Source organism: Triturus cristatus, chromosome 4_2, assembly GCF_964204655.1.
Source record: "Triturus cristatus chromosome 4_2, aTriCri1.1, whole genome shotgun sequence".
In the NCBI taxonomy this organism is placed as follows: domain Eukaryota; kingdom Metazoa; phylum Chordata; class Amphibia; order Caudata; family Salamandridae; genus Triturus; species Triturus cristatus.
In genome coordinates, this window is record NC_140586.1 from 28,939,516 (window position 1) to 28,955,014 (window position 15,499).

At 44.3% G+C, this 15,499-nt stretch overlaps 1 protein-coding gene across 3 annotated transcripts in view; it reads right to left on the reverse strand.

The window, feature by feature from the left end:
• Positions 1–15,499, reverse strand: part of PAN2 (poly(A) specific ribonuclease subunit PAN2) — a 1,342,435-nt gene that overhangs the window by 737,954 nt on the left and 588,982 nt on the right. For all 3 annotated transcript variants that reach the window (XM_085600270.1, XM_085600271.1, XM_085600272.1), the window contains exon 3: positions 14,969–15,138. In XM_085600270.1, the coding sequence (XP_085456396.1) occupies positions 14,969–15,138 (170 nt within the window). The remainder of the gene's footprint in view (positions 1–14,968; positions 15,139–15,499) is intronic.

Here is a 15,499-nt window from a genome sequence, read left to right on the forward strand (position 1 = left end):
GTGCGGGGGTTAAAGCCCTTTTGTAAAAGTACTCATCTGCATTAAATCTCGCCGAGGCATAGGCGAGACCTAAAAAGGCTACTTACCTGCAGCTATCGGTTTTCAGTTTGAAGTGTTGTATTTGTGTGGTCTGCACACTCCTGTGACCTGTAGGGCGTGGAAGTTACAAGTTATTTGTCTTCGAAGTAAAAGTTTCTGATTCAAGGTGACTCGCAGTCCCTCCCCGAAACCCACAAAGCACCAGGACACAGACTGACTAACATTGTTTTTCCTGCCATTGTGATCAGACATACTTTTCACAATTTGTAGGCAGATATCGCAGCAGTTGAGAAGGAGAAAGTCCAGCAGTAAAAACATTTTTTTTACAAAAGGCACCTTCAGGAATCTTATGTCTGGGCAAACGGGTGAGAAAAGCCTCCTGGCCAAACGCTGTTCCTCTTCAGTATGAAGCTTCAAGAGTGTAGCGATGGCAGATGTTTGTGGGGCAGCCAACATAGCCTCCGGCACATGTACATTCCTGTTGAATGCTACAGCTGCTGCCTTACCACTGATGGAGTATTCCGTGGCACTGATGGAGCCACACAGAGTGTACCACTGGGAAGTGCAAGAGGTTATCCATCTGGCAATAGGAGCCTCTGCAGTCGCTCAGCTGGTACAACCGACTGCAAAAGTCACAAAGAGATGGCCTGAAGACCGTAAGTCTTTGGTGAATACAGATAAAAAGGGGAGAGAATGCTTGAAGTTCAAATTATAGATAGTTTCCTCAGCCGAGGCTGCAAATGTATGTAGACGGTTCGGAAAAAAGTTTCTCCATTCAAGAGGAAGGCATAACATTTTTGGAATGAAAGAGTGGAATGCCCCGATGATCATCCTGTTCTTGTCAAAAACTGAACAGCTCTGAGATGCAAATGGCATGAAGATTGCTTACGCACTGGTCTGGTGATCTAGCCACTAGAAACGTCCAGGGCATCAGCAGGCGTCTGCTCCACAGTTTCTTTGGCCGAGTTTACCATGAACTCATCGTCATCCTGAGCACAGTCCAGGAGAAAGGAGGCATACCAGTAAACTTGTAGACCAGAGACCAAGGCTATAATTGGCCAAGACTGCACTGGCCTGCCGCAGTCCATAAATCAATCAGGGTGTTTAAAGCACGCTACTCACCCATGAGGGTCTCAAGGAGAGCTTGGGGGGGGAGGGGGGGTCACAGATCTGTTCAACCGAAGAGCCAGGTCTTGAGGGTCTTCCTAAAGGTGTTCAGGGAGGGGGCGAGTCTGATGACTGCCGGTAGTTCGTTCCAGGTCTTGGCTGCAATGTGAGTGAATGATCTTCTGCCTGCTCTGGCTCTGTGGATGCGCGGGGTTTCAGCCAGTGCGAGGTTAAAGGATCGGAGATTTCGTTTGGGTACATGGAAGTTGATTCGGTCGTTGAGGTATTTGGGTCTGGTGTTGTGTAGGCATTTGTAGGCGTGATTGAGGACTTTGAAGGTGACTCTTCTCCACGGGGAGCTAGTGGAGTCCCCGTAGGTGTTGGCTGATGTGTTCATGGCGGGGGATGCCTCGGACGAGTCTGGCCGCGGTGTTCAGGATCGTCTGGAGCATGCGGAGTAGGGCCTTGTTAATGCCGGCGTAGAGTGCGTTACTGTAGTCCAGTCTGCTGGTGATGAATGCATGGGTGACTGTCTTTCTTGATTGGGGGGGGGGGGGGGGGAAAGATCCATTTGAAAGTTTTGCAGAGGATGCGGAGGGTGTTGAAGCAGCTGGAGGAGACGACATTGATCTGTCAGTTCATGGTGAGCGATCAGTCGAGTACGATGCCGAAGTTTTTGGCGTGGTCTGTGGGTGAGCTTCAGAGAGCGGTGTGCCACCAGGTGGTGTCCCATGCTGATGGGGCGCTTCCAAGGACGAGGACTTCTGTCTTCTCGGCGTTGAGTTTGAGGCAGCTGTTGGTCATCCAGGTTGCGAGTTCTTGCATGCCTTTCTGGAAGTTGAGTTTTGCGGTGGTGGGGTCTCTGGTGAGGGAGAGGATGAGCTGGGTGTCGTCGGCGTATGATACGATGTTGAGGACATGTCAGATGATGGCTGCGAGGGGAGCCATGTAGATGTTGAAGAAGGTCGGGCTCAGTGATGAACCCTGTGGGACACCGCAGGTGATGTTCGTGGGGGCAGAGTGGAAGGGTGGTAGTCTGATTCTTTGGGTTCTTCCGGTGAGGAACGATCAGATCCAGTCCAGGGCTGTACCTTGAATGCCAGCGTCGTGTAGTCTGGCAACTAGTGTGCGGTTAGAGACGGTGTCGAAGGTCGCTGACAGGTCGAGTAGGATGAGGGCCGCTGAGTGTCCTTGGTTCAGGAGAGTGCAGATGTCGTCGGGGGTGGCGAGTAGGGTGGTCTCGGTGCTGTGCTGCTTTGGAATCCGGATTGGGATGGTCTAGGACAGTGTTCTCTTCGATGAAACATGTCAGCTCCTTGTTGACTATTTTCCCCGCCACTTTGGCCGCAAAGGGGAGGAGCGAGATGAGCCGGTAGTTTTTTAGGTCGGTTGGGTTAGCCGTGGGCTTCTTGAGCAGAGGCCCGACTTCTGCTTGCTTCCAGTCATCTGGGAAAGTGCCTGTTTTGAGGGAGGTGTTGATGGTGCGCTGTAGTTTGGGTTTGATGGCGGCCGCGGCTCTGTGGTAAATGTGCGGGGGCAGGGGTCGGTGGGGGCCCCCCCCCCGAGTGGATGCCTTTCATGGTTGTGGCAGTGTCGTCAGCTGTGATTGGTGTCCATTTGGAGATGGTGGCCTGGCTGTTACCTATGGGGGGCGGGGGCTGGGTGTGGCGTCTTGTGGGTGGTCAGTGTAGTTGTCGTAGAATGCTTTGATCTTGAGGTGGAAGTAGGTTCCAAGCTTGTCGCAGAGGTTTCGGGACGGGGCGATGTCTGTGGCTTCACTGCGTGGGTTTGTGAATTCCTGAATGACACTCAGGAGTTCCTTGGCATTGGTGGAGTTGGCGGTGATTTTGTTGTGGACGAAGTTCCTCTTGGTGGTTCTGAGTTGGCTGTGGTAGTCCGTCACGGCGTCCTTGTAGGTGGCGTAGTGTTCTGTTGTCTTGGTGTTCCTCCAGTTCTTCTCAAGGCATCTGCAAGTGCGTCTGGCTTTTTGGAGATCGGTGGTGAACCAGGCGGCTTTTCTGGGGCGCTGTTTGCTGGGGTTGCGTAGCGGGGTGAGTTAGTCTGCGCAGTTGGAGATCCATGTGTGGAGGCCTCTGGCTGCGGTGTTTGCTTCAGATATTCAGGTGTGCTTATCTCGCATGGGGGTAGAGTATAGCGGCTAGTCGGTCACCTTGCTCCGGTTCCTTCGTGGTGGGCAAGGGGCTGGGTTTGGCGCCTTGGGTTTGTCGACGGTGAACTGCACGCAGTGGTGGTCGGTCCATGGCGGCTGCGTTGTGTGGCTGAAGTGCACGCTGTTTCCTGCAGAGAAGATGGGGTCATGGGTGTGTCCTGCTCTGTGGGTAGGGGTGGTGACGAGGTGGTTGAGTCCAATGTTGGCGAGGTTGTCACGGAGGGTGGTGGAGTTGGGGTCGCTGGGGTTGTCGAGGTGTAAGTTGAGGTCTCCGATGAGTATGTAGTTCATTGATGCGATGGCGTGGAGTGCGATGAAGTCGGTGATGGCGGTGACGAAGGGTGTCCGGGGGGTCTGTAGACGAGGGTCCCTCGGAGTGTGGTGTTGGGGCTGGTCAGGATCTGGAAGTGCAGGTGTTCGGAGGAGGGGAAGGTTTCGCTGGAGGCGGTGAGGCGGAGGGCGCTTTTGTGGGCGATGGCAAGGCCTCCTCCAGGGTGGGTGGGGCAGTCCTTTCATTGGATCTTGTATCCGTCTGGGATGGCGGTGTGGATGTCGGGAGAGGAGGTGGCGTTGGTCCAGGTCTCTGTGAAGAAGGTGATGTCTGGTGAGAGGGAGTCGAGTAGGTTCCAGATTTCCATGGCGTGTTTGTGTACGGAGCGTACGTTGAGGAGGATGCATTTGAAGGCTTGGAATCCGGATTGGGATGGGTCGGTGCTGGGGTTGGTTGTGTTGGTGCCCGGGGTGGTGGTGAAGGTCCGGCGGCAGTGGAGGCAGGAGAAATGGCCGTGGGTGGTGTTCAGTGAGGCTTGTTGCGAGGTCTCGGATAGTTCTGGGGTTGAGTGCGTGGAGTCTGGGGGAGTCGTAGCGGTGGACGGTCATAGATCACTTAAGAGCGCGTAGAGCATGTGAGAGCGCTTTACGTTGGTTAGCCCAATAGGAGATGCAGAGGCCATGGGGCTCAGCTTCTGCAGCTGTTTGATGTGTGTGACTTACAAATGGATGTTGTGGAATAAACCACGCAATCTGAAGGAAGAAAGCGATCAATGGAAAAAGATGCTATCAACAAGAGACTGGAAATGTGTCAAAAATCCCCAAAACCTGTTTCACTTGTACTCCATGAATTCCAAACGACAAGAAAAAAAAATGAAGTGGCAAGGATGCATATGATATACTTAAGTGTATGAGGTACCAGCCTCCAGAAGCTCTGCATCAAAGGGGAGAAGCAGTTTGTGGTCCTGACACTAGACAGCAGACATTTTCACAATTTGAGAACAGACAATAGACTAGTGCCAGTACTTTAGAGTATTTTTCAATGAATAAAAAAAACGTTCATAAAATGGCTGTATTTATTATGCACAATGTTTCCAATGATGGTCGGCGAAGAAATTACATTAAAGTAGGAAAAATAACATTTATAGAAGATAAGTTTTTTTTTTTTTTTTTTTTTTTTAATAGCTTGCAACCTGTACATGTTCCCCTCAGCTCAAGGTGACGATCTCAATCCTGCTGCATAATTTCGTTTTGCTTCAGCTGCCTCAAACTCTGAAGCAAAGTGCTAAGTAACCAGCGACTTACCTAGCTGGCTATCTTCGAAGGGTTTTCAGAACTGTTCAAACTAATTAAATCATCCTGGAGTAACTGGGGCTTGCCTGCTATTCCACAGCTTGCCTAGCAATCCCTGATTCATGGTCCTGAGAAGGATGCTCTGATGAAATGAACAGAGGTACCGAATTTAAAAGAAATAAAAGTTTCAAAAATGAGGACCTATGTGTTGTATTCTGTCCACGCGCCGCCTGCACGTAGACACACTGATGTCATGGCTCGCGCTGCCCCCGAGCTCGCGCTGTGACTCAAGCTTGGTTAACCCTTGGTATTTGACAGTTCATGATATGTTCGTTGGCGCTGTGCTTGAACGTATGGCTTTGGCTGTCTGTGGGATCTTACTAGACTTCTCCATTAAAGCTTACTTACTCCTACAATTGGATCCTGTCGTTACTACACGCTTTGTGGCGACGAGCTAGATCCCACAAAGAACATAGATGGATTTACCTCTACTCAGCCGTCCTCGTGCTGTGGTGCCTCTCGGTGAAGTACCTGTGTCCGGTACGGAGGAAGGCTGGTGTTGTGTGGAGAGACTGGCACACACCTGTTGCCAACAATAAGCCGACAAACAGACACTGACTGATTAAGGCTGAAACGTGCTCCCACTGACTTCTGCCTACAGTGTCTACGATTTGGCAGTTGGGCATGCACGCTTTGTGAGTCTAATAAAGGAAAAATATGCAGGCTGTTAACCCACCACCACCCTTTCTCGACTCACCAGGTGAACCACCTATTTGCTGGTGTCACTGGCTTGACGCATTTGAAACATATCTCGGGGCCATAGGAGCTCATAGATTTAGGCCAGAAAGAAAAAAGTTTCTATTGTTACATTCGCTAGGTTTTGAAGGGAGAGCAACACTTAAACACCTTCCAGACGCCGTGGGGGGTGTTGAAGATCTAGACGAATACCAAAAAACAATAAAGAAACTAGCTTGTAGATATGATGTTCAGCCAAGTATAGTAGTTGTAAGGAAAAAAATCTTAAAAAGAATACAGAAAAGCAATGAAGATTTTGACACATGTATAAGTGCACATAGGAAATTAATAGCCGATTGTGAATTTGAAAAATGTAGCGAGCAATTGGTATGCAACCAATTTATTAGTCACTGCAGCGATAGAACCATTCGACAAAAACTTTTGTATTTAGGGAATCCCATACTGGAAGAGTATCTGTATTGCCAAGGGCATTAAAACAGCTCAAGTGTCTGTGAAGGAATTAGAGAACAAAACTGTAGAGGTAGTTACACCCGTACCCATAACCAACCCCTTCCCCCAAAAAAAGGGAATCTTTTCAAAATAGCTTTTTCAAAAGGTCTGACATTTGCTTCCAGTACAGTAACACTACGCACAACAAAAATAGCAGACCGTGCCCTGCAAAGAATGTAGTGTGTAGGTCTTGTGGCAAAGTGGGGCATTTTGCAAAGGTCTGCAAGGGGCAGAAGAAAGAGGATGTCAGGGTAGGTTATCTGAAGAACATTAGTGACAATGATGCCGAAGACCTTATGTCAGAGATGAAAGACATGGTACTTACTAGTTGTCAGTGAGAAGGAAGTTAGAACTGGTGATCCTGCAGATTGCGTAAATCCCTATGCCAACATCCTGGTTGGGAAAAAAAAGAGCTTACGACTTCCAGTGGATTCAGGTGCACGTATCACCATGATAACGCAAATGCTGTTTACAGCCAATTGGGGTGAGAGACCGTTAATACCCTCCGACCGTGCACCAGTATCCTATGAAGGGCGTAAAATCGATCTTCTTGGATATTCTGAAGATATCATGGAATTTAAGGGCTGACGTATCCAAGGAAAAATATACGTAGCCTTCAAAGATCTGAACATACTTGGATGGTTTCACCAAGGTCTGTTTGATATGATGCTATGTCCGGGGGCTAAAGAACAAGTGTTGGCCATATGGGATTCATCTCAAGTTGAAGAGCTGTTGAACAACTATCCCAAAGTGTTCTCAGGAGATCTAGGTAACATCAAAGGTTTCAAGCACAAGATAAGTCCAGGAGGGTCCAGTCCCTGTCAAACACAAGCTAAGGAGCATGCCTTTCAGTATCAGAGAATACCTTGAAAAAGAACTGCCAGCGCTGTACAACAGAGGTGTATCTCGCTGATTTTGTGCACTTACAACTTGATCGATCAAAGCCTTGAGAAAGCGGTCTTACGAAGAAACATGTGTCGGCTGTTCTTCATCTTCACCTACGTGTCAACCTCATTGGAGATCAAGATTACTGTATATTGATAGTCTTATTTTCATTTTTTTCTGATATTAAATTGCTCACTGACTAGTGGCAGTCAGATATTACTTGTTTGTGCTGTGCTCTGTCTTTGTTATTATGGTCATGGTATATGGAGAGTTTCTCTTTGGTACTTTGCAACACTGTGATGGCACGGTGTTGACATTGAGCACGCCTGAGGACATAGTGCACTGTATAAATTGCAAACTAACAGAGGTGCTGGCCTTTTTTGTTATACCACTGCCATCTTTCTGCATATTGTGTATTCGAACTGGTTGAATCAGACTGGTTATCTCCACAAGTTGTAGCATGCAAGAAAAACAACGAGCTCAGGATTTGCATAGACTTGCGCAGGCTGAATAGAGAGATATGGGTAGATTCTCATCCACTACCCAACATCATTGAAATGTGGCCATGGTTGCAGGTGCTAAGTTCTTCACCAAACTTGACCTCGCATCGGCATACCACCAGGTAGAGTTAGACAATGAATCACGCGATCTCACCGCGTTTAATTCTCCATCTGGTATTTTCCAGTTTTGCCACATGCCGTTCGGACTAGCATCGGCTGCCTAATTTTTTCATCGTCTTATGGTAAACTTACTCAAAGGCCTAAAAAAGGTAGCCATTTTTCAAGACGATGTCTTCATACATGCACCAGACAGGTCGACACATCACAAAGTCTTGCATAAGGTATTGACATTTCTCAAGAGCAAGGTGTTGTACTCACACAAGAAAAATGCGAGTTCTCAAAGAATTTGGTGGACTACCTGGGTCACACGATCGAGTGCAGGAGTCACACCGAGACCAGGGTTAGTACAAGCCAGTTTAGATGCAACTCCATCCACAGACAACACTGGTGTAAAATCATCCCTAGGTTTAAGCAAATTCTACTCATGCTTTATCCCGGAGTATGTCGCGAAAGTACATCACAGCTCCAATTTGCTAAAGAAACAGTATTTGCATGGAATGAGGAATATAAGAGTGCATTAGAATGGTTAAAAATACCACTTAGTTAAGTAAAAGCATTGAAACCATATGATCCAGCGGTACCTTGCACATTAATTGTGGTATGCCAGTTGCTATGGTCTCTGGGCACTCTTAATGCAGTCCAGAGGCAATCAAGAACACACAACTGGATTCGCATCCAGGGTACTTGGGGACACTGAGACTCACTACTCTGTCATCGAGAAAGAATTAGTGGCATGCTAGTGGGCCATTGAAAAATTAAAATGCTATCTTTGGGGTAGGAAATTCACCCTACAAACCGACCAGGAACCATTAGTTTCTATTCTAGGCAACACTAATTATCACAACAGTACACCACGCATAGCAAGACTTTCTTCTAAGCTCCTCAAATTCCAATTTAATGTCGAACATATCACCGGAGGGAAAAATGCCTGAACAGACGCTCTTTCACTGTTGCCTGTTGTATGTAACAAAACAGATTGTGGTCACAGACCAAATAGTGATGAACTCAAAGATTGTTTAGTTGCTGCTTTAGAATTACAACACATTTGTACCATAAGTGAATGCGATTGGAGAAAGGCAATGCAAAATGATGAAACTCTGAAATGTCAAAAATTTAATTTTTCTCCCTGGGCCAACCTTCAGCAACGTAAGCGTTGACATCCAACTATTTGTAAAAATTTCTAACAATTATCCATAGAGGATGACCTTGTTATCAGACTAGAGAAGATCATACCTCCCTTTGACCTCAGGAATACGGTTTCGTCTAAAGCACATTAAGGATAGTTGGGCGCAAAGCTCACCAAACGCAGAGTACGCAAATATTTTTGGTGGCCCCAAATGGACGGAGACATTGACACTATGGTTCATGATTGTGCAATTTGTGCTAGTAGAGTCAAAGCCTTCTGTGTTTCTAATCCGCCTTTAACACTCATACCTCTTCCTGAAAATCCTTGGGAAAAATTGGGCATTGATATACTTGGCCCCTTCCATGTTTTACCCCACCAGGCCCACTTCGCTATAGTCTTGGTTGTATTACTAATCAAAGTGGCCTGAGATCAAATTTGTAGCCAAGGCAGACTCTAAAGAAATCCTAAAATAAATGAAAGTATTAATGCAGAAGTTTTTTCCTAAAACCTTAGTTTCTGACAATGGAGTACACTTTATATCTTCTGAAGTTGAACTGTTTATAAAGGAATCTTGCATCAACCACCTCAAGGGCTCACTGTATCACTCGCAAACTATTGGTTTAGTGGAAAGGCTAAACAGAGTGATTGCATACAGTGGGCTCTCTCACAAAGTCATACATGTTGCTGTTAGGACGATGTTGTGGTTCTACAGAACCACACCACACTCTCTACGGGTGTGTCACCCTTTGAGTTGCCTAAAGGCAGGAAGGCATGCTCTGAATTCAAACCAGCATGGATGTCCAATTGGTTTAAACACAGGGTCTCTGCACAAGAGCTGGATGTGAATGTCAGACAAAAAGTTGAAAATATTCAAACCAAACAAAAAGCCTACTTTGACAGAAGGAAAACAATTTCCTCTAAGAAATTTGCAGTGGGTGGTTTAGTAAAGATCAAGAAAACTGGTTTTGTAAGAAAAGGTGACTCCAAGTTCAGTGATATACTATGTTGTAGGGGGTGCACTCCTATGGTATATCGTTTTATACCTTTTTTATATGGGGTGCTGCAGCAAGCAAGAGCTGTCAACTATTGCTTAATGAAATGCCAAGTTTTTCAACGAATTTAACGCCTCAGCAAATCAAAGTTTTAAATAAAGGATTGTCATTCGTACCTACAGGCACCACCAACCTCATGGAAGTAGAAACATCCTTTTTCAGGTTTATGCGCACTTAACGTCTACGACACTTCTTCGCTAATGTGGTCAACATCGAACAGCGTCAACAGACCATTGAAAACGTGAAATTCAAGCCCAAGAGCACTTTCCAAGCATCAACCTCGCATAAGATATTAGATACGTTTGAGATAGTGGTCAAAAAAGATCTAAAGGCTTTGAATTTAAATAAATTCAGTCAACATAATCTAACCAAACATGAAAGAATCACAATCAAAGCAATAGACAATAATCCTGAAATAACTATTCAGCCAGCTGACAAGGGAGGAGCTATAGTGTTAATGGATACTGCATTTTATCACCAAAAAATAACTCACATGTTATGGATCCTGATACGTATTTACCTCTGGCAACTGATCCTACTACCGAACTTTTAGGGATCTTGGAAAAAAATTTACAACACGCTTTGGATATGGACTGGATTGACGGATTACCAAATTATATCTCACAACAGCTAATCCCTGTAGACCACATCTGTACATGATACCAAAGATTCATAAAAATCTTGAGAATCCCCCTTTCAGGCCAATTGTATCAGGTTGTGGATCTTTATTTGACCCAATTGGCAGATATCTTGATCATTTTTTGCAAAGATTTGTACAAAATTGGACGTCGTACATAAAAGACACCACGGGTTTTCTATCTAAACTAGAAAACATACAACCTGAAATACAAGCATTCTGGTTACTTTGTACCATCGATGTGGTAGCCCTCTATACATCCATACCACATGTAGCAGGATTAGAAGCAGTCGAGTGGGCTTTATTACAACTAGAAGACATCAATACAGAAAAGGTACTTTTATTACAACTATTGAATTACTGTTTGCACCACAGCTACTTCAAATGGGATGACAGATATTATGCACAGCTCACAGGAACCTCCATGGGCTTTTCGGGGGCACCTGCATATGCGAACATCTTCATGGCTTTATTTGAACATCAGCATATAATGAGCAATCATTCTTGGTGGTCCAAGATCAGACTATACTGCAGATTTATAGATGATATCTTCCTGGTCTGGATGGACTCTCGTGAAACACTGAGGAAATGGTGCTGGCAATCAATACATTTAACCCCAGAATTCAGTTCACCCACAAAATTCAAGACAAAATTATTGAATATCTTGATGTGATAGTTACTAAAAAACATGACGGAATTGGTTTGGATACTCAAATATACACTAAACCGACGGATCGAAATAACGCTTTAGAACACTCGAATTTTCACCCAAGAAATCTTATTAGAAATTTACCATATTCCCAATTTATCCGGATCAAGAGATTATGTTCTGACCCTCAAGTATGTTAAAAAAAGGAATCCAAATAGAGGTATAAACAAAGAAGATATCCTGACAGGATTCTACAAGAATGCATGCAGAGAGCTGCCAATAAAGAACGTAAAGATCTATTCTCTCTGAACACGACAAAAAAAACTAATATAATATTTGTATCCAAATATACAACAAGCTCGCCAGCAATTAAAAAGATTATCAACAGGCGATGGCAGCTTTTGGCTAATGAACCGGATTTCAATAATGTATTTCAAGATCTTCCACTACATGCTTATACCAGAGGCAGAAATTTGAGAGAATTATTATCGAAAACCACTTCCAACGATAATCCTATGGCATCCAAAGGGACCTTAAAACGTCTCAATTGCACACACTGCAATAACGGGATTACAGGCAACATACTAACACACCCTAGCACAGGAAAACAAATACCAATGAGACACACGAGCAATTGCAATACTAGCAACGTAATATATTGCATAAAATGTCCCTGTGGAAAGGCTTATATTGGCAAAATCGAACGCAAAATTAAAAATCAGGCTCACCAAGCACAAAAGTCGTATCAGAACCAAAAATGTAAACTCCGCACTAGCGGCTCATTGGATAGAAGCAAACCATTCTATCTCTCAACTTAGATTTCAAATCATAGAGAGAGTCGAGATACAACTGGGAGTAGGCAATAACAGAAAGTTACTTCAACGGGAAGTAAATTGGATCAAGTCACTGGATAGCATGATCCCCAAAGGGATGAATGATAGATTAGACATGTCTTGTTTCATATAAACTCAGTTGTTGAAAGGAGTATATATAATTAACACACCCAGCATATAATATAAACACATTCACTCATAGTATGGGAATTATCATATATAGTAAACAGGATACAGTTATATAACATTGAGTCATCGTTGAATAAAGTTATACTTTAGTCACCTCCATTTCATGAAGTCTGTTTTTTTAGTTATATTTTAGTTTTGCACATAATATATTGGGCTTCAGCCCCATGTGGTTTGTGAATACTATTAACATAAATAAGCATCCTTCTGACTGGTTATAGACAGATATAGGAGTTTATTTCTCATTTTCTTATTTTCTATTAGTTTATTTGGTTTTGTATTGAGAACGAGTCGTGGAACATTTTCTATCATGGCGACAGGGAATAGGCTTTAGAGAACTAAATTATCATCGGGAGTCCGTCATCGCTGTCTCTTATTGCAGAAACACTCGGCAAATTCAATACGCGACATTTTGGTTTTAACATTACAGAGTAACATGGCAGTCATATGGAGTTTGGCCTTTCAGTTATATTTTAGTTTTGTACATAAATAGATATTGTGTTTAAGTCCTGTTAGAACGTGGATGCTTCAATTCAAATAAATACAAATAAGTATTTCTCTTCGTGGTTATAGACAGTTACAAGAGTCCCCTTCTCCTTTTTGTTATTGGATTTGTATTGGGATTGAGTTTCGGAACATACTCTATAATGGCGACCGTGGATAGACTCTAGAGTATTGAACGACTAGCACGAGTCCGTTGTTGTTGTCATCTATTGCAGCCGTAATCGGCAAGTTAAATAGGCAAGATTTGGGTGTGAATAGCAAGGAGTAAAGCGGAAGTTGTACCTAGAACCTTACCATCACGCTTTCAGGTACGGGGCATTATCGGCAGTAACGGTGCAAGTTTGCTTAGGGAGACTAGTTTTGTTATGCGGTCATGCAGGACTATAAATGCGTTTTAATCTGCTATTTTCTTTTTGCAGATACACGCTACAGTGGGTGCTTATGAGGTAAGATTAGTGATCTACACAAGAGAGGTTTTACTGATCGGGTAGATTGTTTATATGAACATACTGTAGATTTTCTTGTCTCATTTCGGTGGTTTGCATTTCAGATTACTATTACGAAACGTCATTGAGAGGTAAGAGCCTAAAACACATGCGTGTCTAGAAGCAGTTGTTTCAGTATCATTGATTAAGGACAATCTGGTTATTTCTACATTGGCAGTGACAAATGGTTTCTTTCAGTTTATTTTATTAGGAATGCAGGTTTATGAAATACAGGAGATGCAGCGGAAGGTAGGGGTTTATACCACATATAGCAATTACACATTACCATATTGGGTGACAGATTCTAATATTCATCCCATAACACATTCGCATGAGCATAACTAAAAACCATAACGTGGATTTAACAGATTGAAGTCATTAAAAATGTGATCTTAGAGCCACACGTGGACAGACATTGAAAGTAAACTATTTTATGTTTTCATTTCAGAGTTTCCCCTGAGGATGGAACTGTTCAAGTTCCGAAATGCATTGGGCATGAGCATTCATCAGTATATGATTATGTACATGTATTACTGAGTCTTAAGCACACGAAGGAAATGTATACTAAGACTATGTATAAACATTCTCAAAAAATGTTATGTACAATGTAAATGAATTTTTGAGTTGATATTGAATTGTAAACAGGAATAAATCATAAAAAATTTGGAAAGTGTATGTTTACACAGTGGTGTTTTAACACCTGGTGAATTGTGCGCAGCAAATAGAGGTCCAAGTTCAGTGAGCCTGTACGCATTGACAAAATCTGTGGCAGTGCTGTTCGCGTCAATCTATGCAACTGGTGAAACATGAATGAAGTTGTAAAGGTTGATGCCCAGGTACTAGATGAACCCCCACAAGGTATTGATGTTTATGCCATGCAATCCTTAGGTTTAAGACATGGTAATTCTTGTTTTGAGGATACTCCTCATGGTCCTCCCTGAAGGGGTGGTAGGGACACTCTGCCTGCAAGATTCTATCTTCCACTCTCTTTCTTCTCTCACTCTACCAGGCTCACTTCCCGTTTCATTCTCTTTTGTGTTTCTCTCTCTTTTTTCTTTTCCTCTCCTCCCTCTCCACTTTTTTTCCCCTTCGCAAGTTCTCTGTAGGGAAATTAGATATGTAGAATTCTGTCTGAGGGCTGCCTGCGCATGGACACACTGATGTCACCGCTCACACTGCCCCCTGGCTTTTGCTGTGACTCAAGCTTGGTTAACCGTTCGTGTTTGACAGTTCATGATATGTTTGTTGGCGCTGTGCTTGCACGCATGGCTTTGGCTGTCTGTGGGAGCTTACTGGACTTATCCATTAAAGCTTACTTACTTCTACAATTGGATCTTGTGATTACTACACTGACACCAGGGATCTGTGGAAAAAGGAAAGTGCCACATGCCGCAAACACAGTATAATATTTAACACTTCCTGAATCTACAACAAATCAGTAACAAGTGTCCACCCTACATGTCGCAATATACATACACCTACAAGAGCCTACACAACACAGGTAGCCAGGCTGGGATGTACGATGCGCTAAAAAGCACATCTTCTGGTAGCAAGCCACACACAGTTAGGCAGCCAGCACCTAGAGCAGCATCCCTGTGCACATTAGGCTAGCGCACACCATCCTGCAGTTCAGGAAAAGGACACAGACATCTCTAGGAACAGTCCTACATAAACGCCCAGCCTCCACCAGCAGTGTCCCCAATACAGAAGACCACTAGTTCCGCCTCCTGCCCCCCCCCCCACAATCACAACCCAAAATGTATGTGATATCCATTTGTCCATCAAATTCTTTGCAGCACAAACACCACATATGGCTACATTCACACTTTGCATGTTGCATACGCAGTTTGTAAAAGCGAGGGCTTACAGGTAATCAAAGATGGCCAGGCCACCACGCGTCATGTACTTGAGGTTGTTTTTGGTCAGGAAGAGCACTCCATTGTCGAGGCTCTGGATTTGGCGGATGTCATCATCGGCGTTGACCTGGAAGGAGGAGAAGCGCTCAAGAGCAGGACCGAAAAAGGAAGTGGCATGACCCTGAAAGGGCAAAAAACAAATATTAAAAAATGCAGACATTGGAGATCTTACCATAGTACATAGTGCTGAACCTCCTGTGTATTCATTGCATTTTCTTTACCAACCTGTGGCAACATGAGATGGCTGTGATGGATTTAAAACCACCACTCATTTCCCAAGCCCCTTGGCCAGAAGACCCCGATATCTATTTTTCTGCTATTTTGGAGTGAGTGGTCAGGTCTGGTCGTTAACACTTGAGGAGTCGGGGTGTTGCTTATAACCTTTCTGGCTGAGACACACTGCGTGCTATCTACACTGCAACGTGAGGGGTAAACTTGTATCATAGCTGTGTATTGTGCTTTTACCTGTTCCCTATGTGAGA